This window comes from Psittacula echo, assembly GCF_963264785.1.
Source record: "Psittacula echo genome assembly, chromosome: 17".
Lineage (NCBI taxonomy): Eukaryota > Metazoa > Chordata > Aves > Psittaciformes > Psittacidae > Psittacula > Psittacula echo.
This window is the reverse complement of record NC_137753.1, coordinates 3,904,852-3,930,319: the sequence shown is the minus strand read 5'-3', so window position 1 is coordinate 3,930,319 and position 25,468 is coordinate 3,904,852. Positions and strand designations below refer to the sequence as shown.

The following is a 25,468-nucleotide window of genomic DNA, read 5'->3' as shown; positions in this document are numbered from 1 at the left end:
AAGCAGTGTTGTCTCACTGTGGCTGTCAGGACACCCTCCTGCTGAACAACAGTCAGATGGCAGTCGCTGTACTTTGCAAGCACGCGGTGTATGCAAGTTTCTGCAGCAGGAAAAAGCAATGGAGTGGCCAGGTAAGGAATGCTTTCCTTCAGCTCTTTGACGCACGGCATACAGCTTTACACGTTCTTGCTAAGTTCTGTCAAAGCACAGAGCTTCACATTGCATTTTAGTGGAGATTAGTAGATTTATTAGCCCCACCCCTTCTATGCAGATAGGATGTTTCATTCATGCTCCTCATCTCTTTTTTGTTAGGGCGATACTGTAATTGATTTAGTGGGCTTTGAATGTCACTGTAAGGTTTCAAGTGGGCAGGAATAGCAAGCACAGTTCCACCATGGATCCCCATCACCACCCGGAGTTTGTAGGCCGAGGTAGGAGGGTAAAGGTCAATCTCTGATTTAGCACATCGTGAAGCAGGTTTATCCAGGGGCCTTGGTGAGCACTTCAAATACAACTATAGGGCTGCTTAGAAAGCTTGAGGCCGGAGTCCTATCAAGAGCACTCAGTTCTCACTGCACTTAGCACTAGTGCTAAAATGGGCTGTTCTGATGGGTGCAGGGCCCTGACTACGCTTTAAAAGACCCAAACTGCTCCAAGACTTGTTTGTTAGCTCTTAGACAAGTACACCACCTCCTCAATGAAGAAGACAACTTGATCGCTTAAAACGTTGGGGTTTTTTTTCCAGTTTTTATTGAGTGAAAATGTCAAACCTTGCATCAGTCATGCAAAAAAAAATCAAATAAATAAAACACATATATTAAATTTCTAATAGCACTAAATTCAAGTGGAAAAATATTCAGTTCTTAATAACGCAGGTGCTGAAGAGACCAGATTCAAGTAAATCAGAGCACACCATCCTGGTTAGGGTGTTGGTTTTTTTTTTTTTTTTTCACTTTCTGCATTTTTTTGTCTCAAAACCTATATATATATCTATATATCTATATATATGTATATACATATAGATATATACACACACACATATATATGTGCATACATATTATTTTTATATTTATATATATACACATACATATTTATAAAACATTAAAAAGAGCATTGGTGGTTCAAGCATTTATTTCCCCCCCTCCCCCACGGAAAGAAAAAAAAAAGTAAAACAACAACAAAACAAAAGAAAACCAAAAAAAAATTACACATTTAAAATTCAAAATGAGCTAGCAATGGCTTATAGTCCTAGTGTGCAATATGGAGATTACAAAAGGCTAGAATCCTCCCTCTTTGTCTTTTTTTTTTTGTCATTTTTGTTTTTTTAAAGTTATTTTTTTTGCTACATTGGAAAACTTTTTTTTATTCTTTTTTTTTAAGTTTTTTTTCTTTTTTTTTTCTTTACAAAATTCCTTCCACACAGACTTGAATCCAGTTGAGTTTGTGGCTAGAATGAACAATATAGTCAATAGTTTTTGATTTCATGGTTTTGTTTGCTCTTCAGCAGTGAATGGGAGCAGACTCAGGAGGGTCCTTCTCAAGGTTTGATTTTGTTTGGGTTTTATCTTGGTTTGGACAGAACAGTTCCATTTCCTCCCTCCTCTTCCCCCTCCTCATAGGCTGTTGTCTCGCCCTCTCTTTCCCTTGTCATTCTTTAAGCACAATAGCGTTGTATTAACAGTCCTATTGATATGATTGCTTGAAGTGCAAACCCACCTCACTGCAACAGGGATCTTTGTGCTGTTGAGGCCTCTGTTCAGAAAAGCACTTAAGCCTGGGCTTAAACCTGCGCCCTTCAGCCAGCATCTGCTTAAGAGTTTTGCCGAATTAAAGCCTTCACAAGGCAGAATAAAAAGCTGGGTTTAACTTTCTTGACTTTTTGTTGTTGTTGTGAATAGAGACATAGGAAGAGATTTACACAAACAAGACTTGGAGAAGGTGGAGTAAGATGTGCTCTGGGGGTATGGCCAACCTGCTGGGTGGCCACTGTCCTGTGAGGGGCCAGGCCCTGCGCCGGGGTAGCATTTAGCAGTAGCTTGTTGGGAAAGAAATGTCATTCCCTGTGCCGGCTCTCAGAGAAGAGGTGATAAAAGTTTGGGAGAAAGGCTGAGATGTCAAGAAGTAGGATGCCTTGGGGGAGAAAATGGTGTGCATAGATCAACACAGGCCCTTCTGGCACGCTGAGCCACACAGAAGGACTTGTGAAACAGGGCCCCGTCAGCGTGGATCATGGTGAGTTGCACCGGGATGATGGAAGGAATGTCCAGCGCCAGCCAGAGCAGGCAGAGCTACCGGTAGGTCTGTTACCCCTTTTCTCCACATACCTCTGCTCTCTCCCACTGTTGTGCAGTGAGTCAGTGGAGTCTGGTGAGATACGAAAGGGGAGAGGTAAAACTGCTGTGTCACGGTGCCGGTTCCCAGCTCCTACCAGCCAGGAAGCAGTCTGGCTCTCCTGAAGGGAAACCAGTGGCCCAGAGCGCCCTGAGCCTCGCCACTGAAACCAGCCTCCCCCTCGCCTTCAGCATTAGCACCTCCCAGGCAGGTTTTGTGCAAACCTGGCAGGATGCTGTCTCCAAGCCAGTTGGCTTGATCCTGCTCCCACAGAAGTCACTGATACACACGATGACTTCAGTGGTACAGAATAAACACATCTGGTTTGCAAGATGCGGCTTGTTTTACATCCAAGGATTCCTCCTGGAGCCCATCACCATACTATCTAAGTACTGACTATGGGAAAAATGTACAGAACCTGCGGCAAATGCTGTTAAAGTAAAATCGTTTTGCCCCATCCCCTGTAGAAATTCCAGGACCTCATTTCCTCACTCTGCCCCAGGAACATGAGCTTCATCCTAGTCAAGAATCAGGTTGTGCTAGAAAACACACAGCGGAGGGCAGGGGATATACCAAACAAAACAAAAACAAACAAACAAAAAACCCCTATAAAAACAAAAGCCACACAAATAGCTGACAGAGGAAAAGAACTCCAAAAGAATTAAATAAACTAAACCCTACCAATAACAATAGTTCATTTGTTTCCATTGGTTTCATCTCTACAAAATTCAAGTTAAAAGTCGGAATCGTGCAGCTCCGCTCAGTGCTGGGAGGGTGAAGTCAGCCTCAACCCATAGCATTGAGACCCCCCCTCCCCTGCCCCCCCTCCAAACAAACACTACATCAAAGGGAAAAACAAAGGAAAAAAGTAAAAATTAAAAAAAAAGGAAAAAAAGAAGAGAAAAAATGAATTGCACACAATAAACCGTATCTAAGGGCTGGCCAGAAGGCAGGCGACCCCCAGCCCCTGGCGTCGTGGCTTCTCCTTTGTTCTATCTCTAGCAATAACCTTTACAGGAAAAATACTGTACAACTGCTGGTTTTTATCCTTGCATTTTGCAACATTCTCTGCACATTCTGTCCCCACAGTGACACAGCCGAGCTGCTGCCTTAGAGCCAGGCCTGAGCCGCACCACGTCCTTAGGGAGAGAATTAAAGGGAGGAAAAAACCCCAACCTAAACTTCTTGAGGCCTTTCTCTGTTTAAGGGGGGAAACAGGATCCCCTGGAGCTGGGGGGGCCTGCATGGTGTTAGAAAAAAAGAAGTAGGTATTTTATGTTAGAAAGGGACAAACTTCAGACACCAGGAACCTTCTGCTAGGCTGGAATACTTACAAAGTGGCACTGAAATAACTAGCAGTTAATTCATACAGCTAGTCCTTCTGGAGCCCAGGTGTATGGAGACAAGCCTGCTCTCAGACTCAAGTTAAAGCTACCGTCTCACCTGCCAGAGTCCAGGCAGTATCCTGTAGTGTGTGTTCCCAGCCTGGGCTGGGGAAAGAGAGCAGGGAAGAGCTCATCACCAGGGGAAGCCCAAGTCACTGGAAGTGGTGGGTTTCAACACAGTACAGTTGCATTTGCTTATGCAGTGCCCAAGCTATTGGCCCTACTTGTCAGCATGGCACCAGAAACACTTTAATTCTTAGCTGGATTACACCTGCCCTCAGCTAGCATCTCCCCCATCTTCAGTTCTCAGTGCTGCATGGGTTGCAGCAGCCTCATGTTTTGTAGCTGCAAAACCATGATGGGGCCAACAGCTATAGACCAGCAGTGTCCCCCCTCCTGCCCAGAGCTGAGCAAAAGAGACACCCCCCCACCCCCCCCCCCCCAGTCTGAGCAGAACATCTCACAGTGGGGTCCTGACCGTGTGCTGCCTTTGCCTCCCTCTTCAGCAGTGCCTTCGCCCTCTCCCAGAGTCAGCAGAACATTATGAGTCCATGCAGACAGACGACAGGCTTGCCCATCTGCGGTGAAAGGCTGGGGATGAGGGCTTGGGGACCGGGGACATACCTGTCACTGCACAACTGCTTGGTCAGAGAGCAAGTAATTTTCAAGGCTGCTTTAACGGCTTAGGATGCTCTACTAGAGCACGGTGCTCCCTGTGCTGCACCGCGGGACAGTGTCAGCTCACAACCTCCTGAGATGGGGATACTGAAGCACCACAAAAACGCCTCACCCTCAAAAGAGAGGAAGCACCTGGGAGTTGGGATGAGATGGAACTGGATGGCAGATTAACCCCAGTCCTCCAGTGTGACAGACCCTTTAACCGCCTGCTGTGCTCTTCCCAAGTTACTTCAGCTAACTTCCCTACAGGCAGAACAGCAGGGATGAGGAGAGGTGTCCTACGGAGAAAGTAAGTGTAGACTGAGAAAAGTTTTACAATATAAATAGCATTCAAAATTATTATCATTAATAGTAAAAAGGATCTGGAAGAACAGAGGAGTGTCCCATTCCCACCCCTGCTCATTCATTAATGCGTCCTCATTTATGTGACAATAAATACCCACTCCCACCCTTGCTGCCTGATGCCATTCATTTAATGCTGGAGAAAGAAGGGGGGAGGGGTGGAGAGAGAGAGAGAGAGCAAACACCCCTCACCCCTCCTTCCCACCCGCAAAGCTGAGCTACTTGTCTTTGTGACACCAATTCCTTGCGTGTTATATATGTGTGTGTGTGTGTACATTATATAGAGAGACACACACACAAATATATAGTTCTAAAATTCATTACCTGTTGTTCCCACCCACCCCCCTCCAAGAAGTGGAGATTATTATTAATATCGTACAACTGAAAACATGGAAAAACAAAACCCAGAAAGGAAAATGGGGGGATAGAGCCCCACCCATGACAAAGGGTCCCCAGATGGGCACAGGCCCCACGCACCATGCACAGAGCAAGGAAAAGCAGCTGGTACCCTCAAGGTTCATGTCCATATAAAAGGGTATTTCATGCTGCTTCCTGCCCCATGTTCTGTGATTGCAGAATGAAGGGATGCAGCACCAGTCCTGCTGCCAACCTGTCTCTTACGGGGCCTGAGGAGGAGCGTGGGTTTCCTTCCTTCCTCTCTCTCTCGTGTGCGTGGCACGGAGTTTGTTTTTCACTTGCCATCCCAATCTTTGTTCTTGCCTCATATGGGGTCCTCTTAGTAATTCTGTGTAAGAGCAAAACCAAACCACTGCCACCGTTGTCTCTAAGATTAAGGAGAAGCTGCTGGAGCGACAGTAGAGGCTGGGGCAGCAGCTGGAGCTGGAGCAGGAGTTGGGGCTGGAGTAAGGGCTTGCTCGCCCTGTGGCCTGGAAGCATCGCCATGGTCTGTGGAAGAAGCAGCCTCCTCTGGTTCTCCATCTTCTTTAGCGGCCAGGCCCTCAGGGTCAGGCAGCGATTCCTCGGAATCTGTGTTCAGGTCTTCCTCTTCATCATCCTCTTCATCATCATCATCGTCATCCTCCTCTTCATCATCCTCCTCTTCTTCATTCATTTCTTCCTCATCATCCTCTTCATCCTCTTGGGAAGAGTCATCCTCGTCCTCCACATCACCAGAGCCAGATGCCACTGCCCCCCTCTCCTGAGGTGCAGTCCCGGCTCTGCTCGGTGATGGACCTTCAGTGACTTCTGACTGCTTCTTGCTGAGGTCCAGGGAATCATTGAGGCCCACACCAGCTGCATTCTGCAGGAAGAAGAGGGAGCTGTTGTTGTCAGTGCTGAGGTTGAGAGAGCTGTCCAGGTTGATGGAAGAGTTCTGGATGTCGTACTCAAGAGTGGAGTGGGCAAGGCCCTCAGGGCCAGGAGAGATGGCAGGAAGCTCCCCTCGCTCCTGCTTCTCATGTTTGCGCTTGTGTGAGTCCATCTGTGACATGCCCACCACTGTGTGTTTGCAGCCAGGGTAGGTGCAGTGGAAGTGGGAGCACTTGAGTTTGTACTTGCAGTCAGGCACCTCGCAGTCCACACTGGAGCTGAACTGGCAGAAGCCAGCAGCACTGATGACGTCCTGCTTGCCGTGGTGCTTACGGTGGGCTGTCACCTTGGTGCTGTCAGTGCAGCGGAAGCCACAGCGCAGACAGTGGAAGTGTGTGCTATTGCCAGAGAACTGACAGTCTGGGAAGTTGCAACTCAGTGAAGACTTGAAGCGTTTGAAATCATCCAATACCAGGTTGTCAACACGATCGTGATGCTGGGCGTGCTTGTACATGTGGGTACGGCCACAAAACTTGTAGCCACAATTCTCCCGCGTGCAGTGGTAGTGGGTAACCTTGAGAGAGAATTGGCAGCTGGAGTCCTTGCAGTCCTCGTAGAGGTCATAGCGCCGAAATCCCTCCAGCATCATCCCTTCGTCCAGCATCTTGCGGGAGGATGCAGTCTTGCGGCGCTTGCCAAACGGGGACATGTCCTCAATGATCCAGAAACGCTTTTTGGCCCCTGAGGCAGTTGGCATAGTGATGGTATTCCCTACGGAGAAAAAGCAAAGAGTGGTGTTGCTGACAGCCAGGTCTCTCTTCATCTCCCAACCATCCTGTCAAGTTCTGTGTTTGCCAGCACACAATGCTGCATGTGATCCCACCCAGCGGCTCAGCCCTCAAAAGCTCTAAAGAAGCCTGAACTCTGGGAATGTGGGCTGGCTGATGCCTGTTGGACATCACTTCCTCAATTTCCAGCATATCCCACCTTGTCTCTAACTGGTGCTCCGGTATACCTGATATTGTGCAAATGCTGATGATAGCTTCTCTGTTTTGTTACTCTCTCAGTTTCTTCTGCTGCTTAGTTAATCTCTAGTCCTATTTTCCTAAAGTCAGACTTTAATACAGAGGAGCTGGCTTGTTCCAGTCCAAGGCCTGAGGTGTGTTAACTGGACTAAAGCGGCAGAAGAGTTTAACATGCTAAAAACTGGTATATGTGTACTATCCCCTATCCAGGCTCTTGTAACACACTGCAATTGCCAAGGACAGGCAGGAAGTGAGGAAGGATCCCATGCGTGATTAAAACTGCAAGGGGGGGAATTTATAGAAATAGGATGGACTTTGGCCAGGAGACTGCAACATCCCTCACTATAATGAGCCTACATATTACGATGAGTGCACTTAGAAAGACAGATGGACAGATGTTCAATGGGGCTAATTCTCATCATCACTAGCCAGTGGACTCTGAGAGAAAATACCAGTTCTGCAGCTTTCCCTTGGGTCTCAAAAATCACATGATGCCCCTAGTAAATAAAGAGCCCTCATCCATCTTCCACTTTCATTCACGGGGCCAGCATAACTGGCTAGTGCTCATGTCCCCTAGGATCAAGCTGACATCAAGGACTCGACCTCATTATATCTATTAACTTTTTTTCCTTCTCTGCTTGCTATTTCCAGAATCAAACCACAATCTCCAGTATCAACATGCAGCACAGACGAGGTTGGAGGCAAGAATTTCTCACCAGGTGCAGAACTGTGAGTGTAATGGGAAATTATAGCTTGAAACTAAAACAGACTTTTTTGTTGTTGTTGTTTTGCCTCTCCTCATGCTGAAACTGCCATCCTCTGAAAAAGAGGCATGATTTGTGACACACAATGCCTGAGGCCTGAAAACCCAGAGCAGCTTGCATCCTTGTCTAGGCAGCTGAAGAAACACTCATCTCTTTGACTGTTGTACAATTGTTTTCTTTTCTGGCTGATAAGCAGGTATTAAATGTGATGAATGCTATTTTTGCCACATCTGGCCCTTCCAAAGACAACCCTTCCAGAGAACGGGAGGATATCACTGAAGGAAGCCTCCAGAAGTTAAACTGGGGCTGTACTGAAAGGTAGAAGGCAATGAAATGGTAGCAGCAACCTAATCCCTTTGGTGGCCCTTGGCATGGCTGGGCTATACAGACTGCAGGATAAGCAAGGAACAAAAGACTTTTCCACACCCATTCATTCCATGGCACTTCTGCTCGGGCTGCAAGTAAAGACACCAGCCTGGGGCATCCCTGGTGAGACCTTAGTGGCACGTGGCTGGTGGAATCTGCATGTTAAGGCAAATTTAACCAGCTACCAGTGAAAGAATAACTTCCTGTCACTGTGGATTTTAAATTAGCAAGCTTTAGCTACAGAATCTGTGAGCAATTAACTCTCTGCTCTCCCCAGAAACATCTGGTGTTGTAAAAACTAGTTCTCTGCTTCCAGGGCACCAGTGTAAGCACATCCCTGCCTGGACAAACCACTGCTATCCAGATCAACCCCTTCTTTAAAATCAGTTACAGCCAAATCATCAAGTCTTTTATCCTTGTATGAATGCTCATCTTGTCTGACTCCAGCCAGGAATATGCGATAAGCCATCTTAGGGGAAAGACTCTGCATGGGCAATAAGTATAATTTAGACTTTACTTGTTATAAGCTCAATGTGTCTGCCCAGCTTTTACACCAGTTCAAACAGATGGGCTTAAAACTTAATGAAACCAATTCTGTTTCCTCAGACAGGCAGTTTCAGCACAAGGGCATGGGAAAGAGCAGTGATAACCTGGTACACCCTCCTGCTTTAGCCACCAGACAGTGTCCAGTCCCTAGCACCCAACTGAAGATTTACAAGCCTCGGCAACTGTAATCCCAAGCAATTATCATTGGTAAGTGCATTCCGTAAGCTGGTCTTTTCAACTACTAATTAATAATGCAAACATCCACAAAACTATACAAAGGTAGAAAGAAAAGAAACTTAAAAGTGTATCATTAGAGGAAAGCACAGCACAAGCCTAGAATGTTTCACGTTCATGCAAATCACTGAACTAAAAATGAAGCAAAAATACAGTTTCTTGTGAATTTTGTTCACTGGAACACACTCCTCCGGACAGGGCAAAGGATCCTTCTCCTGCCAAATCCATGAGTAAAATCCATGACCTTCAAAGCGGAGTTGTTCCTCCAGCCACACTCCCAACCATTTACCTTGAATTTGCTCATTACTAAAACTGGCAGGAAAAATGACTGGGACATTTGTAGGCTGCCAGAATCCTCTTCAGTGTGAACTTTAAGCACAAATATGCCCTTAATTAACTAGAAAAGAGCTGGGAGTTGGGAAAAGAAGCCAAAACCGAGACACACCCTAAAAACCATTCCCAGCTGGAATGAGAATCCCCAGCCTGAGACATCTCTGATCTTAGTCACACATGGGAAACATGGCAGCTTAAAACCAAAAATCTCGATGGGTTTTCTGCAGCTGTTAGGAGCAGAGATAAATAACAGTGTGAGAAACAGCCTGAGCTGTCTGATGATGTCATCACAGTGACACTGCCTGTACCTCACTCTGTTACTGGTGCTGAGGAGAGCAGCCCTGAATTTTATGGCTTCATGTAGGGATAGGAAGCAGTGAAGCTTAAAAGATCAATAAAACCAGGGGAACTGGGTACCTTGTCAGACGTTTACCTGCTATGTGCAGCAGACTATGGTAGGTATGGGGTTAGGTGGCCTGGAAGAGTTAAGCAAGAATCCCAAGTCCCATTAATCCTGCATGAGCAAGTTTCCTTTATGGCCACCCTGCTGTTATCAAGAGGCTGAAAGTGCATGTTAACTTTGCATTCTGTTAGATTTTTCTCATCATTTGGAATTGGTGGCAGTTTCTCTCAGGTGGATACCTGATGTCTCTCAGTGGTTTGCTGTGGTTTGGGTTATCCTTTGTAGCTGTGGCTATTGTGTCAGCAGACAAAAGGAGAGGTGTGGAAGGGCCATGGATAAAGTTAAATAAGACACAGAGTGATGTATGGTTTTTTACTGACCCGAAGGTGCAGAGAAAACACAGGCAGGGTGAGTGGGGAAGGAGATGGGCAGAGGACACCAAGAGAGAAAGCAAAGAAGTGTTACCTGCTGCATCCTGAACTAAGGGAACGTCACTTTTTACTGGAGTTGGAGTGGCAATGATGGGCGAAAACCCAGTGGTGCTGGTGGCAGGCATGACAATGCCTCTGCTGGATCCAAGAGTGGCACTGAGCAGAGAGTATGAGAGACAAGATGGAGAGAAGAGATAGGGGAGGGTGGGAAGGGGAGACCTAAGCAGGGCTTGTGAGAAAGATGGAGGCAGAGATGGTGGTTGAGGTTGTGGTGCAGTATGGGTACCATCATCGGCAGCAGCAGTAGCAGTAGAAGGACCCAGGCAGCCTGGAGAATGTGGAGAGAAAAAAAGCAGAAAAAAGGAGAAAAAAAGCCAAACCAAACCAACAAAAAATAAAACAAACAAACAAACAAAAAACCCCAAACCAAAACAAGGAACAAAAGAACTGAAATGAGAACCCAAGAGCAGAAGCAATATGATGAAAATGGAAAATACATTCACAAATGTATGAAACAGAACTGTAACGGAGAAGAAACAGAAGGTGAGGAACTGACAGCATCAGGAAGAGGAGGGTTGTCTCTGCACAAGGTAGGGTGGCTTTAGTGGCATGGGGGGAGAAATTCCTTGTTCATGTACATGGTGCCAGCTCATACAACTAATAGCTGCAAGGCTGGTCTTACACTTTGGGCGGGTGGCATTGCTCCCTGGATAGCAGCTGGAGGCTGTGTCCCAGACGGTTACTGACAGAGTGCCAGGAACCACTGTGCCACCAGGACTCGGGAGCAGCTTTAATATCATGGGACAACCACTGTCATGGCCCAGCAGGGTTCACACACATGGTCAGGTATAGGATAACCTTTATCTAACTGGTATGGGAAGAAAAGCAGGAAAATGTTACAAAATTAAAGCAAGCTCAGTGAGGCAGCCTATGCAGAATATAACACTTAACGCTGGGAAGGGCAGCTAAGAGATCCCTGGATCACCACTAGATGATAACAGAATTCATAAAATCTATCTGACTGCTGAGAAGATAACCCCCTAACAAAGGGCAGTGGAGATGGCTACACATTATCCTAGCAAAAAGAGGGGATGATGGAGGTCTCTTCTGAGCAGCAGTGCACAGAGTGGGAGCAGGGGAGCTCAGTGAGCTGCTTTTATGTGTTGCTTTCTGAAGATGCGGTAGTGTTTTTTTCCCCTGTGTATACAGTATTTGCTATTGTACAGTCTTTCTGTACCTCAATTGTATAGGAAAGTGCCTGACTTCAGATGCTGCACAAGGAAATACATAAAGATACCAGGGGAAATGCCAAGTACAGAAGAGGCCCAGAACTATTTTTCTTTTAAATCCTCTTATCCAAGACAGAGGATAAAAACCTCTCTTCAGGGGAGAAAAGATATGCTGTTAGTTCATGGATGCTTGAGGTGCTCATTTTGATGGATCTCTTCTCAGAAGTGGTGGAGGGAGCCAGGTTAGTATGAGGCACTACTGTGAAGCTGGTACAGGTCATATTTTAAGGTGCAATTGTTCTTTGGCCTCTCTTCCTGAGTTTATCTGCTGAGAGAGAGCAGGCAACTGAGGATCCATTTCACTTCACCCCTTCTCTCTTACCTGCTGATGTACTTTCGTTGCCCACTGGAGTGCTGGAGCAGCTGCGGTCCATATTGGAAGATTCAGAGGAGATACCCCCAGGGCTGCAGCCAGTGTAATCCATGTACTCATCTGTTTCAGTGTCCATCATGCTTGGGGGTCCCTGAAAGGAAGCTGGGGTTCCTGATGAGGCTGGGCTGGGCGCCATGCTGCCAACCTGGGGAAGATTTTCATTTCTTGGAGTGTGGCCAATAACCTGCAGCAAGAACACAGGATGGGGACTTTCACACCAAAAGCAAGATGCCAAGACCAAAACCATCTGTCTGCACGTTTATTTCCCTCTGTCACAGTTCAGGAGGGATAGCTGGAACACGCCCGTGAGTGGAACCCATGGCACAGTGGCTGGGAGCATGAATCCTCCTTCCCTGGTTGCTCAGAGCATTAAACTTGGCACATGGCTCCTGGTATGTGAATTGTGATGTGCTCAAAGGCTGGGAGCGTTAATCTTGGCACCAGCATCCTGGTGTGTGGATTCCGATGCATTCAAAAACAGGAGGTGTTAATCTTGGCATTTTTACCTTACTGTGTAGGTCCTGCTGCATTTAGAGACTAGAAACATGACTGCAGACACGACTCTCTTAATACCTGCATGCTGAGACACTGCAACAGGGGCACAGAGGCTGAAACCAGTGATGGAGGTGTGTGCTGTGGTCACGCGCAGCTGCTCTGGCCTGGCCTGGCCATCTCTGGTTACATAGGGAGGTAGCCAGCAGCACTGGATAGCCAAACTCACCACTAAGGCATGGGGAAAACTGGAAGTAGAACATTTGAATGCAGAAAGGCAGAGCAGTGATCTGATTAGCTTTGCCACATGCTCTGATTTGTGCTTTTATCCCTGTTTTGTTTGCTGGACTATTCTCAGTTATGTGTTAAGAGAAGATGCAACTGCATCACTCTGCTGCTTCCTGAGAGAGGACAAGGAGCGCCCTAAACTAACTCCAAATCAATAAGGGAAGAAAAATGTCAAGATTGGTATTTCTCCCATCCTAGGTGGAAGCAGCAAATAAGTCTTTATGTGCAACAGGAAATGTTTGCTTTAACCAGCATGTTCAATTCTTCCACATCCTAAGCACTTTATTTTAATAAGCCAATTGGTGTATATTGAGAGAGCAGGGAGGGAGGGCAAGTTGTAGTTTTAGTGTTCTCCATTTTTTATCTCCATAATTCACAAGGAAAAGCTGTTTACACTAAGTAATGCTTTGATGTCTATGCTTCCTCTTATTGTGCAGTCCAACCAGGTAAAGGTACCTTGGGTGAACTCATGTATCTCAGCTGCATCCCCCAATGCTATATTTATCTGCATTTGAGAGAGTCTGGGTACGAATGTCTAAGGCAGTTCTGGAGCAAGCAACCAAAGGGACCAATATTACATGCACATCTACAGCTTAAATAACTAGTGAGTCACCTGAGTAGGAACACGATCAAAGTTCTTCCCCAGCATCCTTCTCATGTGCTTTCTGGCGTGGGATGTCATTTGGTGCTTGAGCAGGAAGGAGAACTGGCAGCCCTCACGAATGCAGTGGAAGTGGCTGTTCACCTGGTTGTATTTGCAACCTGCAAACACAGAAGTGTATATGTAGTACATGGAAGGTATCAAGAAGGAAAGGGACTGTAGGGAAGATGATCTGGAAACAGGAGAGGGCTGCTGCTACATGGATTTCTAGTGGAAGATTATCAGTGGTCATGGGTTCTTCAGGAACAGTCTTGAATGAGACAAAACATGGTATTTTGCATGCTGAGCAACTGCAGGAGAGCATTACAGTGTACACAGGTTTAAAAAGTGAGACTGGTCTCATCCTTCTTCATTTTGTTGTAAAGAAAGGAACATTACTATCACGTCTACTAGTGCCTAACACTCTCCAATCTTAGCTAGCACCTTTTCCTTTACAAAGAGAACAGAACCAAGATATTTAACTGTATTGTGGAGGTTACAATCAAAAATACATGCTCAGATTGGAAATGAAAAGTTCTTTTTCTCTTTTTTCCTCTAACTGTGCTCTCAGTCTCAACAGTGCTGACTGTGGACAGTGTATACTCTCTGGTCAGATAGAAACGAGCCAGGAAGTGTTTACTGCCACTCCAAATTTGTTGTGTAATATGGGCAGCTACTCAGCAACAAGCAATTTCTATGGGTTCTGGCATCCAGTATGTGACACGTTCTGTGCCTCGTGGATCATGCCATGCATGCCGGGAGTTTGTGTATCTCATTAATGGACAATCCTCAACAGCCACACTCTATAGCTGACAGATAATGGCTTCTTATAGTTAAAACACAGCTCTATCAGGTTCTGTCTGTTCTCCATCATCCCTTGGCCATACCCGTACAGACCTGTACAGACCTACAGACAGGCTCAGTTTTACTCATGTAGCTACACCCATCCCCCCATACTTACACATGTGGGTATTTTTCATTTATCTGTTTCTCCCTCCCCATCCATACATGTGTGTATGATACTTATACATGCACAATAAGGAAGAAATTCTTTACTGTGAGGGTGGTGAGGCACTGGAATGGGTTGCCCAGGGAGGTTGTGAATGCTCCATCCTTGGCGGTGTTCAAGGCCAGCTTGGACAGAGCCTTGTGTGCCATGGTTTAGTGTGAGGTGTCCCTGCCCATGGCAGGGGCGTTGGAACTGGATGATCTTAAGGTCCTTTCACACCCTAACTATTCTATGATTCTATTAAAGAAAAATCTATTGTATATGTTTGTTCTGAAACATTCACAGCCTTTAAAGCAAGCCAGTGCTTTCTGCACCTGATGTGTATATATATATAGATACACACACGTAAAAAGCCTAGAGATGTACAGAGAAGCAGACATGCATTTACATGCTGATATAGCCATCTAGACCTACACAAACACATCCGACTACACCATCCCATCGTGCTGCCTGTATCTAAACAGGCAAAGGCTAAAACATATGCTGGCTAAACATGTTTATGGCACGGCAACCCAACTTACAGGCAGATGTCCACACTGCTGGATGCATGTACCCCATCGCTCCCCAAACTAAACACTGCTGACACATGCACAGCCAAGCAGCTCCCGGATCACCCAGCCCATGTTTAGTGTTTTAGGCACATGCCAAGTTTATGTTTGTTTAGGTATTGCACTCCCCCACAGCACCACCTCATTCGCCCTCCCCATCCCGTTGTGCTGTTCTCTGGGATGGAGAACAAACAGTGCTGGCGGGACTGAAACACTATCAGCAAAGGGCAGGTGAAGGCTCGCCTGTTGCCAGGGCACCCGTGTAGGCTGGGTGTCATGTATCATTGTCCTGCTTTGTCTACCTCTTGCTATCACCTGAAACACCTAAAGTTGAGTAAATACCAGCAACTGCTGAATCTACTGACATGAACAAGTAAGACCTTGGTAAGTACTGGCCGCAGCATGTTGACACTCAGTACCCTGGTTACCACAAACAAGCTGCCATTTGGGTACAAATTCTTGATGAAAAGCAAGCTGAAAAGAAAAGTCTGGTTCTGGCTGTTTCTCTGCAGTGGGAGGGAACAGCACCCAGAAGTGTTATTCTGAACCTTGGTTTGTTCCAGCTTCAATTCCAACAGGCTGGATCTGTGATACTGTTAAGCCAAAACACAAGATGAAGGGTTAAGTGAACCATGGCAGCTCAGGACAGAGCTCTGCAGGGGCTCTCTTTAGGGATTCCCCCCAGTTCAGAGCCCTGGCTTCCAGCTCTGGCTACCTCCCTGGGAATGCATTCTACTTTCTGTTGTTGTGTGTTTGACCAGCTTTACACTCGAGGCACTCGGATTTAATAACTACTGCCCTGCTGCTAATAGTGTTGGCAAGTGGGCAAGCCACAGTGTGAGGCTGTGCCACATCTCAGGTGTTTCCTTAGGCCGTGCTGTGGTGGGAGGCCGGCACAAAGACACAGCACTGCATTCCCTGCTGCTCACAACTGGCTGTGGAGAATGGCTTCAGAGGAGTAGTTTATGGAATGCTCTTCTTCATACCTCAATCTCTGGTTATTTGCCCTTTGTCATTCAGTGTCCTGCCCTGGCAATGGCTAATAAAAATAAAGTAAGTTTTCATCTGAAGCTGCCTGGAATCAGGCAAAGCAGCAGCCTTCTTGATGTAGGAAGACTTCCACACAAGGCATTCATCAGAGTAAGATTTTCCCTTATGCTTTTTATTACTGCTAAAAGCACTCTTAAACTCCACCCAACACAAGTATTAGGCCCAAAAGACTACAAAGTGCAAAAAAAAAAAAACCCAAACAAACAAACAGGCCTTGACAATGAGCTATAAAGCTAAAGCTAAGGGGAAGCTGTACTTCCAGACAAATATATGTATATAAAATCCTCTATATTGTCATTTCTACGCATTTAACTGGGTCTATTTGGGAAAATACGCTTCAGCTCAGGCAGATCAGGAACTGCTTTCTGTTTCATTCTCTTTAATGACCAAATACACCTTAAGCATAACTTGCAGGCTCTAACTCGCAGTGTTCTTAGGCGGGACATGGGACAGCCCACATGAGGAAGATGATGGGGGAAGAGGAGACAACTCACCCAGTCTGCCACACTCCTCTCGCTTGGTAAAATACTTGAAGCCGTTGGCTGCCCTTCTCTCTGCCTTCTCATGTTTTTTCACATGCCAGGGCAGCTTGGTGGTGATGTTAGTCACAAAGTAGCAGCCAGGACGAAGACAGTGGTAATGCCCTCGCATCCTGAATTCACAGTGCTGGAGAGGAGCAGACAGGTCATTTTAAGCACGTCTAAACCAAATGCACTCCCATCCGCTGCTACTGATGCTGTCCCTCTGAGACATGAGAGAGCCCTGAACTCATACTCTAGATCACATCCATGTTATCTTCCACAAGCTGCAATACAGCCATGCTCCCTGTCATGTACTTTGTATTGCCATTGTGCTTTCCGTATTGCATTATTTTATGTTGAGATACCCCAACCCTAACTTGTGGCTTTCGCTGGTATTCATCATAGACTTTTATTGTATTTCATTTTGTGTCTCAGATCATTCTAGTTTCCTTGTCCAGTTCACCCAAGCCAAGGAAACATCCAAGCACCTGCAATTTGTTAGAAACCAAACATTTTGCTAGCCTGTTCCATGGTTCTGTAGTTAGACCAGGAATGAGACACTCCACCTCACTTCCTGCTGGGCAGTCTACTTGCTCTTTCTCATTCTTCTCCCACACACATACTTCAGGGTGGAACATTGCTTTTGAACTGCTCTTACCTGGTTTGGACAGAGACACTGGAGCGAATAGTAAGCAAACTGGTCTCGCACATTCACCAGATTATTGTTGGGATTGATGTGGTCCAGGCAGTGGGATTCTGCTTTGCCGGAGGTTTTGCACACGTACTTGCAGTTCCCAAAGAGACAGTGGAAGTGGAATTTGTTGGCATACTTGCAGTCCGTTGCCAGGCAGGGATCACTGGAACACATCCAACACCCCATCATCACCCTCACTCATTTCACACATTGGTTTCTTCGCCAAAATTTAATTCAGGGGGAGCCCAGCTGAAGCCTCTGCTCCAAACATGGCCTACAGATTGCCCACAACCACCTTCCTCTTTCCTGAAACTGATGCTGGCAATGCCACTGCAATTCCACCAAGCCAGAGCACTTTCCTGATTGAGATTACTGAAATACAGCAGTGTATGGTGGGTGCTGTAGTCTCCAAGGGCCACACTTGCAATTTAAAGCTCTCAAGATCCACACAGATGCTGTTTCTCCCTTTCTGCCTACATTTGCCTCAGTGGATTCAGACAGTTTCTCTCATCTCAGTTTTGTCTAACTGAAATGAAACTCTTGGGCAAGCACACTGCAAGATGCCAGGGCTTCCCCTGATAGACACCATCAGCAGTGGCCTATTTAATTAGTTAAATGGTTTTGATACATTACTTCCCCCCCATTCCATGGATTTCTGGCTGCACAGAGGTCAGATCAGAGGCAGGTGAACATTGATCTCTTGGATCCCAAGCACTGCACCAAATGATACCTACTCAGTTATGTGAAACTGAATTAATACACTTCTTTGAAAGCAAATGACTGTCAATACATGACCCTGAGACTGAGACTCCAGCAGCCTGAATCATTAAGCAGCAATGCCTAAGCCGAGCCTGGACTCCGGCGTAAACCACAGAACTTCTTTCTTTCTATCTATGCAACAGAAATAACACCAACACTGTGAAACTTCTTTAATGTTTGAAAAGGAGTTCAGCAAGGTACATTTCCTCTGCCAGACACCTCCCCTGTGAATTACTCTGTAAACCAACACTACAAAACCAGAGGCACAGGATTTAAAGCAACTCATTACACCTGTACAGAAGTTCAGCCAGGACAGCAAAACTTGGAGAGATCTGAAATGAGGGAGAATTGCTCCCTATTCCCTGAGCTGCTGTGAGACCCATTCCTGACAATCAGAGTCCAAGCACTTGTGCCCCCTCCGCTACCTGACCCCCCCATCTTCTTCACTGAAATAAGTAAGTGAAGGTCAATTATACTGAGTTCCAGCTGGCATTCCCAGGAAGAGCTTACTGGGGACAAACCCAGGAGAAATGCAGCAACCTCCCTTTTCAGCTGTCTGTAAACATCTACTCTTAGTTAGTTCTGTGTACTTTGCTGCAGTAACACCTCACCTTTGCGTAACTGAGCTCTCCACTGCCCACTGATTTTTGCTCAACTACAGAAACTCACAGTAAGTCCCTGCAGCAAGATCTGGCATTGGGATACTCAGGTTTGCATGCTGAAAACTTTGAAGATGTTGTGCTTCCTCTGTGGCCTTCAGTGTCAAAAATACTGCAAAGACTCCTGTATTTCTGTGCACCTCTTCTGAGGTACAAAAAAGGCTTCGGCGGTATCTCAGCAAGTTTCTTTCTCCTCTAAGCTCCCACCTAAAAGTACTCCCAGATATATCCATCAATCCTGCTTTTTCTCGTAGGAAAACTAAGGCATTTTCTAGACTTTGTACAAGTAAATTTGCTGTGAGATAAAGCCCAGAGAGACAGAAGGTGTCTCAGTGGGTGAATACAGATGTAGCACTACAGCTTTGAGGAGTGGTACAGAGGGGATTGCAAGGCTGGAGAGGACATAAGGAGGAAAGCAGCATCTACAACTTACTTCTCCTGGAACTGGAGAAATCCGGGTTTGACCTGAGGCTTGGCGTTCTCCAGGGAAGTCGTTGCCAAGGGTGAAGTTGCCAGGTTAGGCACTGATGCTGGGATCTGAGGCATCTGGGGTATAGCTGAAGCCAGCTGCTTCCAAGCTAGCAGTGTGGGGGCAGAGGGCACGGTGGTTGGACTTGGAGTGGGCACATCGAGGGCTGGAGCGCTTGCCATGGTGACAGAAGTAGCAGATGGTGATGAAGGGGCCAGTGAAGGCTTATTCTCAGCAGTGGTTGAGAAGGGAGACTCGGAGTTACTTTTCACAGTTCCACCCTCAGTTCGGAAGTGAAAACTGCAAAAAGAGCAATGGAAATCTACAACGGGGAGAATTTCCAGGATCCCACTCTTCCTTTGCTAGTCCCTCACTGTAACTGTGGGAGGGTATCTTAAATTCATTCTTCACTCAAGAGACATCTGGAGTTCTGAGCTTGCTGTCCAGCCTCTGGAACACAGGCTGTATTCTCTAACCTACATGTCTGGCTACCAAACTGGGCTGGCTGCTGCTTCCAAAACAATGTGAAATGATGAAGGGTTTACAGTACAAGAACATGGCAAGGTGAGGAGGAGGGTGCTGTTGGGCTGGACAGTTTGACTGCTTCATTTCAAGATCCTTATCCACATGCTTTGAACTCTTAAAACTATATAAACCAAGGGTTAGGGAAAACTTGTTAGGAGAGATTTGTCATGACAAGACAACGAACAATAAAATGCTTTCTACACTGCAGTGATGGGGAGGTGTCTACTCCACAAAAGTCTATATCCAGTGACAATGATTGGGTTTACAGGCTCCTCCCCCTCCCATATATTTTTTTGGATGGTATATATGTGTGCTGTGAGAAATCTGGGTCTCCTTGAACACATGGTCTGTCAAGTAGGCTATGGAAGAACACAAATGTCCAATTCTCATCCTTGCCAACACTTTTTCGCAAGTTGAACACATTTATTGTGAAACAAATTTAAAGAGAACATGGTGTTCTGCAAAACTTTTAGTTGAGCACATTTACACAGGAAGCACATGGATGCCCAAACTGCTGCCCTTAGGACTCTCTATGTTCCTGCTCTTGAACAGAGGAGTTACTCAGGAAGGTCTCTCTTGTCCTGCAGTGTGTGTGATGTAGAGTTTTCCCAAGGTTTCCCAAGACTCTGCTACTTACTTGGCGTGCTTGATGGCTCCATCCAGAGTGCTGAAGAGGGCCCCACATTCCTCCACCACACAATGGAAGTGCACCTTATGGAGGAAGTCGCACTGTGCATCGCAGAAGTCCTTGGTACCAAACCTGCCCAAAGCAGACAAGCATCTTAGGGAAGAGCCCAACAGAGAAGCCATGTTGGAACAGACATATTCTGGTTTTCAGTTCTACTACAACTGTGTTTCTGATGCCACTGTTCCTGCGGCACAAACTGCTGGTGTTGTTGCTTGGTTAGTGCCTGTTACACAGATCTGAACATGCAGAACAAGAAACTAATTTCTCTCCAATTGGACTTGACCAAGAAACTCCCATTTTAGTGTGAGCAAAATACAGAACTATGAAACAAAACCTGAAAACCATTAAGTTCTTGAGCATCCATGTACAAAAGCCACGGCTCTGAGAACGATCACAGGTTAGTAAAGGTAATCCAGGTAAAACAGGTCTTTTGTTTTCTTTCTCAATTTACCAGCACTAGCAAAAGGGAAGAAACAGCAGAGGTTCAAGGGAATCTAGATCCAGAACCCACCCACCCTCCACCCTGAAACAACAGGGTACTACACAGATGGAGAGATGAAGTATCATCCATAAATAGTGAAAAGCACAATCCCTGAAGTACCTAAGAAACATCCCTGCAAAGCAAACAGCAGAGCAGAAGCCATCATCTAAGATACCCCTCTCATCATCATGGAAGAAATGGTCAAGAGGGCAAAACCAACTAAGCGTAGTTTCACTGCTCATCCACTGCTGAGATGCTCTGGACTTAATAAGAGTAGCACAAATACACGTGATTTCAGGAAACTCCAGAATCACAGGGAATCTAGGAATCAAGTGAAAAGCAGTGGCAGGAAGGATCTGAAACTTAACAGGGGAATCTTGCATAATTAAGATACAACAAACTACAATTGCTCTGATGAGCAGGAAAGCAAGACACAAACAGCAGCCTGTGTGGTCCCAGGAGGGGCCTTCTACCAGTTTGAGAGTAAAGGAAAAGGAGGAAAACCTCGTGCTGGAGAAGGAAGGTCAGTGGATATAGAATACATGCACTTAGTTAAGGCTTCCAGGAGGAAGATCAAGGAAAGTAAAGGTATGGTAAGAGATAAGAAACCAAGATACTGAAGGCTAAAGGGGTGCTTTTATCAGGGACAAGAGATACTGCACTTAGTAGGAAGATCCAGTAAAAATGGGAGGCCAAAAATAGCTCCTTTATGAAATTTGCTCTGGACAGGAAAGCTAAAGACAAAGCAGACAACTAGGGATGAAGTGAAGACCTTCTACAAGAGCAGATAAAGGGACTGGTCAATACAAATATGCACAAAGCAGCCAGTCTGGATGATGTATGTCCTGAAGTGCAATGGAAATTGACTCCCAAACTGATTGCTTTTCTGTTTGCTGGTTTTTAAGCCATAGAGAAGAGGGAGCTACGGGAAACTGAAAACAAAAAAGAATAATAGAAAAATCTGGATACTGATTCTTTCAGAGGGAAAAAAGACAAGTGATCTTTGGCAATTATCGTACCTCTAGCCTTAACTTCTCCTTCCAGTAAAGTAATGGAACAAATATTAAGAGGGAGGAGAAAATCATTAAACATCTAGAGGATAAAGGAACCATGAGCAATAAACAGCATCAGGATTACAAAGAATAAATCTTGCCAGACAAATTTAATTGCTTTTTTTGATAGAATTACAAAATTAGTGGATGAAGGGATGCAATATATTTGGATTTTAGTAAAGCATTTTGATACAGTCTTGCATATGCTTAGAATTAATTCAAATTGGCCTGGATGTGAATGCTACCTCATGGATTGCAAACTGGCTGAAGGACCATAAACAAAGGCTAATGACAAACAGCACTGAGCTGGGAGGAGTTATCCCGCGAACACCGCATGGCTGACTTGGGTTAGGTCTGAGCTTATTTAACATCTTCATTAGTAATCCAGGAGAAGGAGTAAACAGCGTGTTAATGAAATTCACAAATGATACTAAACTGGGAGGAGTTGGCAACACCAGTGCAAGAGGAGAAAAATAACACCGAGAGGCCTCGCAAGACAAGGGAGAATGTTCAGAATACAAGAGTCCTGTTTGGAAGCACGCACCTAACACATCTGGGGGTGGGGGTGGTTTTATGCATGGGGGGCTCAGGAGATCATTAAAAGCAATCCTGTGTTACGGTGGTTGGTAAACATGATACATATACATTATGCAGTATAGATGCAAACCAGGTAGCGCAATTGTGAGCTGCATATATGGGGGCAGAAAGCTTGTTAGGTCTGGTGTGGTGATGCAGGACCAGTAGTCTGGGTCTGCACCCGTTCAGGGCACAGCACCAATACCAACAGCAATGACATGATCAGCAGGCTGAAGGGACTAATTTACAAAGTTAGATTAAAGGAAGTAAATAAGCTTGGGTAAATGGGATGCTAAAAGTCTGTGATTATGTGAAGGGGGTGAACCCCAGTTGCAGAGAGGAAATTATTTGCTGTGGTTCAAGGGGATAGAACCAGGATGACTGCAACAAGACTACAAAAAGGGAAATTCAGGCAGTATTCCATGAAAAAAAACCGTGACAGTGAGACTTACCATGTGGTAGAATACTGCTCCCAGGGACAAGAAAATAGCCACACTACTTGGCATAATTACAACTCAGCTGGACAAAATGCAAATGAACTACAGGGAAGGATCTCACACTGGCCAGGGGCAGAGGGACCAGAAAAGTTTCTAGTCTTCTCCATTAAAGTCTGGGATTTACAAAGTGTCCACGGGCATTTGTAGGCAACAGTCTGTGTCAGAGCACAAACCCATATGTGTCTGCCTGGGTGTATCTGTGTATGCTCAAAGCATGTGTCTGTCTGGGCATGTATGTGCATGTGTCTGTGTGTGGGTGAGTTTTGTATCTGTTCCATTTTCCTTTCAAGCCTCCTTGTCTACAACAAAACCAGCAGAAACCATTCCAGTTCCCATACTCTTTATACTCCTGATTTTGTTTCAGTGGCCTACTCCTGTGACCAGAGGAAATGCCACAGTAAGCATAAGGCTTCTGTGATCTGTGCGTAGTAACTCAACATGGTCCAACAGCTGCTGTGGGTCTCCTGGACTTGAAGGCTGGGGACACAAAGAGGAGCTCAAGAAACAGCCTAGGCCAACAGTGAAGATCTGTGCTCATAGTTGGTTGTCAAGATCCTTTGTAAAATTATGTGTACAGGTTATTTCTGACAGGACATTAACACCTACTGCAGCTGGCCGGGACTGAGGACCGAATGGACTCCAGAAGGTGATAAGCGTATCACAGAATTAGGCCTTTAAATCCAAGAGAACTCTGCATTCAAGTGTGAACTAACGAGCCAGACACTTTGCAAAGCAAGTAATTTTCCCTTTCCTCTATTCCCAGTTCCATGCTTTCCTTACCGGCGCAGGTACATCTTCCATGGCTCAGAGAGCTTCTCCTGGACAAGTGCCTTCACTGCCTTGCCCAAGTACTGTGTTGGCTCTCCAGTCCCAGCCTGGCTGCCATCTCCTTCTGTCTTAATGTTCAGCAGGTTGCCAAGGCTGGCACTGTTCTTGGACATCTGGAACAAGAAGACAGACACTGCATCAAGCCCAGCACACAGCCGTGGACACTACCACTCTGGATACCCCCACGACTGTCCCATGGAAAGCTGTGTCTTCAAAGATTAAGAGAGAAGACAAGAAGTCTGTGCAGACTGCCTCAACTGCATCAGCAAAACTTAATAACACCTCACTCTTACACATCCTCCACCCAACTATCATGAAGTACTCCAGTGCCCATCTAATATTCATGGCTCTTGTGTGAAGTTATGAAGCATCCTGTCTATTTTATACATGGATAAAATGAGGTGAAGAGAGACATACCCTGTCTGAGTATGGAAGAGGTGTGCAGGCTTCAACATTAATAGCCCTGTATAGCTCCTACAAAATGCTGGTCTCTTCTTAGCACAGAGCTAGTGACAGAACTACTAAGCCCTTGTTTATTTAGTCAGCTTATCCCAGCCACAAGGATGTCTCCTTCTTTGAAGTGACTATCAGGTATGTTTGGGAGTGAGGGGGAGAAATCCCATTCAACTGGGAAAAAATTCTGGCTCCACTTAAGTTCCTGAAAAATTCTTACTAACTTCAATAACAGAATTATGGCTCTTTGTCCTAATGGACACATCCTCCACAAAGCAGGACTCACAGCCTGCATTGTGTGAAAGGCTTCAAATAGGCTCTACACAGAGAAGGTTTTGAGGTCCAGGTGTATGACGTACAGGATAGTAAAAAGAAGTTACTCAAGAGTGTTTAGAGAAAAACTTTCATTCTGAATAAATGCACGATTTCTCAGACCCTTTCTTGCTTTGTTGTGCTCTCAGTTACCTCCAGTAACAACAGTGAATTTCACAGCATGAATAAAATGCAGGATGGGGCCCAACACTTGCATTATAAACTCCACCCACTTGAGGATCTCAAAGCCCTTTATAAATACCAGTTAATTAAGCCTGACAGCCCCCTAAATAAACAGCAATAGGCTACAGGAACCCTGGCTATTTGAGGCTCTCTTAATGCCCCCTGAAGGTAAAGCCCCTGCTGCTGTGTGGAGACTGCAGCTCTTTACGGCTGGAGTCAGAAATTCAGGTTGTCTGTTTCCACTGGAGCTCGTTGGGCATTCAATTTCTGTAAAGGCCTTTTTTTCCTAGATGAATTGTGAAGGATTCCTCCACAAACAGAAACGGTGTGCAGCAAAAGGAAGAAGCAAGTGTGATGTGTTCCTGAGCATGCTGAGCTTGATTTCTGCAGTCCTTAGCCCTGGAATAGGCTCCCAGAATTAGTGGGCTCTATTCTTTGCTGGTTTATGTCATCGGTTAATTCCACTCCTCCTTTGAAAAAGGAACAAACCTGAAGGATTCTTGTTTTGTACCTGTGCTACACTTCTTTTGCACAACATAAAGAATCCTATGCAGGGCTGCACACAAACAAACCCTTATTTCTAAGCATATACTTAAATCTCCTGTTCTCCTGGAGATTTTCAAGTGAAGTTGCTATTGAAAGAATTTCCCTGAGCTGGGGTCTTCAGAATTACTTGAGACCCCAGACAGCAGATTTACTAAATAGATTTACTCACTAGAGGAGGAGCTGCGTATCTGGAATCCCTAAAGGGAAAACATGCAGGAATGAGTAAGAAATTAAGATTAAAAGGGAGTATCAAAACCCCAGTATAACAGAGAGCCAGTGGGGGAGGACAGTGACATAAGGATAAATGCAGATATTAAATAACACAGGGAAAAAAGAGTGATCAAATAAGAGAGAAAGGAGGAAGAGACTACTAGGCAAAGTCACTCTAGCCTCTCTTGAGGGTTACATGGCCTTGATACATGTAATGCC

The 25,468-nt window shown here is 45.7% G+C and overlaps 1 protein-coding gene across 1 annotated transcript in view; it reads right to left on the bottom strand.

The window, feature by feature from the left end:
- Nucleotides 1-5,526: 5,526 nt before the first annotated feature.
- CASZ1 (castor zinc finger 1) overlaps nt 5,527-25,468 on the bottom strand; it is a gene marked incomplete at both ends in the record, with an annotated part of 87,606 nt that continues 67,664 nt past the window's right edge. Inside the window, 9 exons of the mRNA XM_080631271.1 lie at nt 5,527-6,776; nt 10,142-10,435; nt 11,719-11,953; nt 13,163-13,311; nt 16,291-16,462; nt 16,976-17,174; nt 18,863-19,198; nt 20,061-20,183; nt 23,498-23,658. Of these exons, the coding sequence (XP_080487397.1) occupies nt 5,527-6,776; nt 10,142-10,435; nt 11,719-11,953; nt 13,163-13,311; nt 16,291-16,462; nt 16,976-17,174; nt 18,863-19,198; nt 20,061-20,183; nt 23,498-23,658 (2,919 nt within the window). The remainder of the gene's footprint in view (nt 6,777-10,141; nt 10,436-11,718; nt 11,954-13,162; nt 13,312-16,290; nt 16,463-16,975; nt 17,175-18,862; nt 19,199-20,060; nt 20,184-23,497; nt 23,659-25,468) is intronic.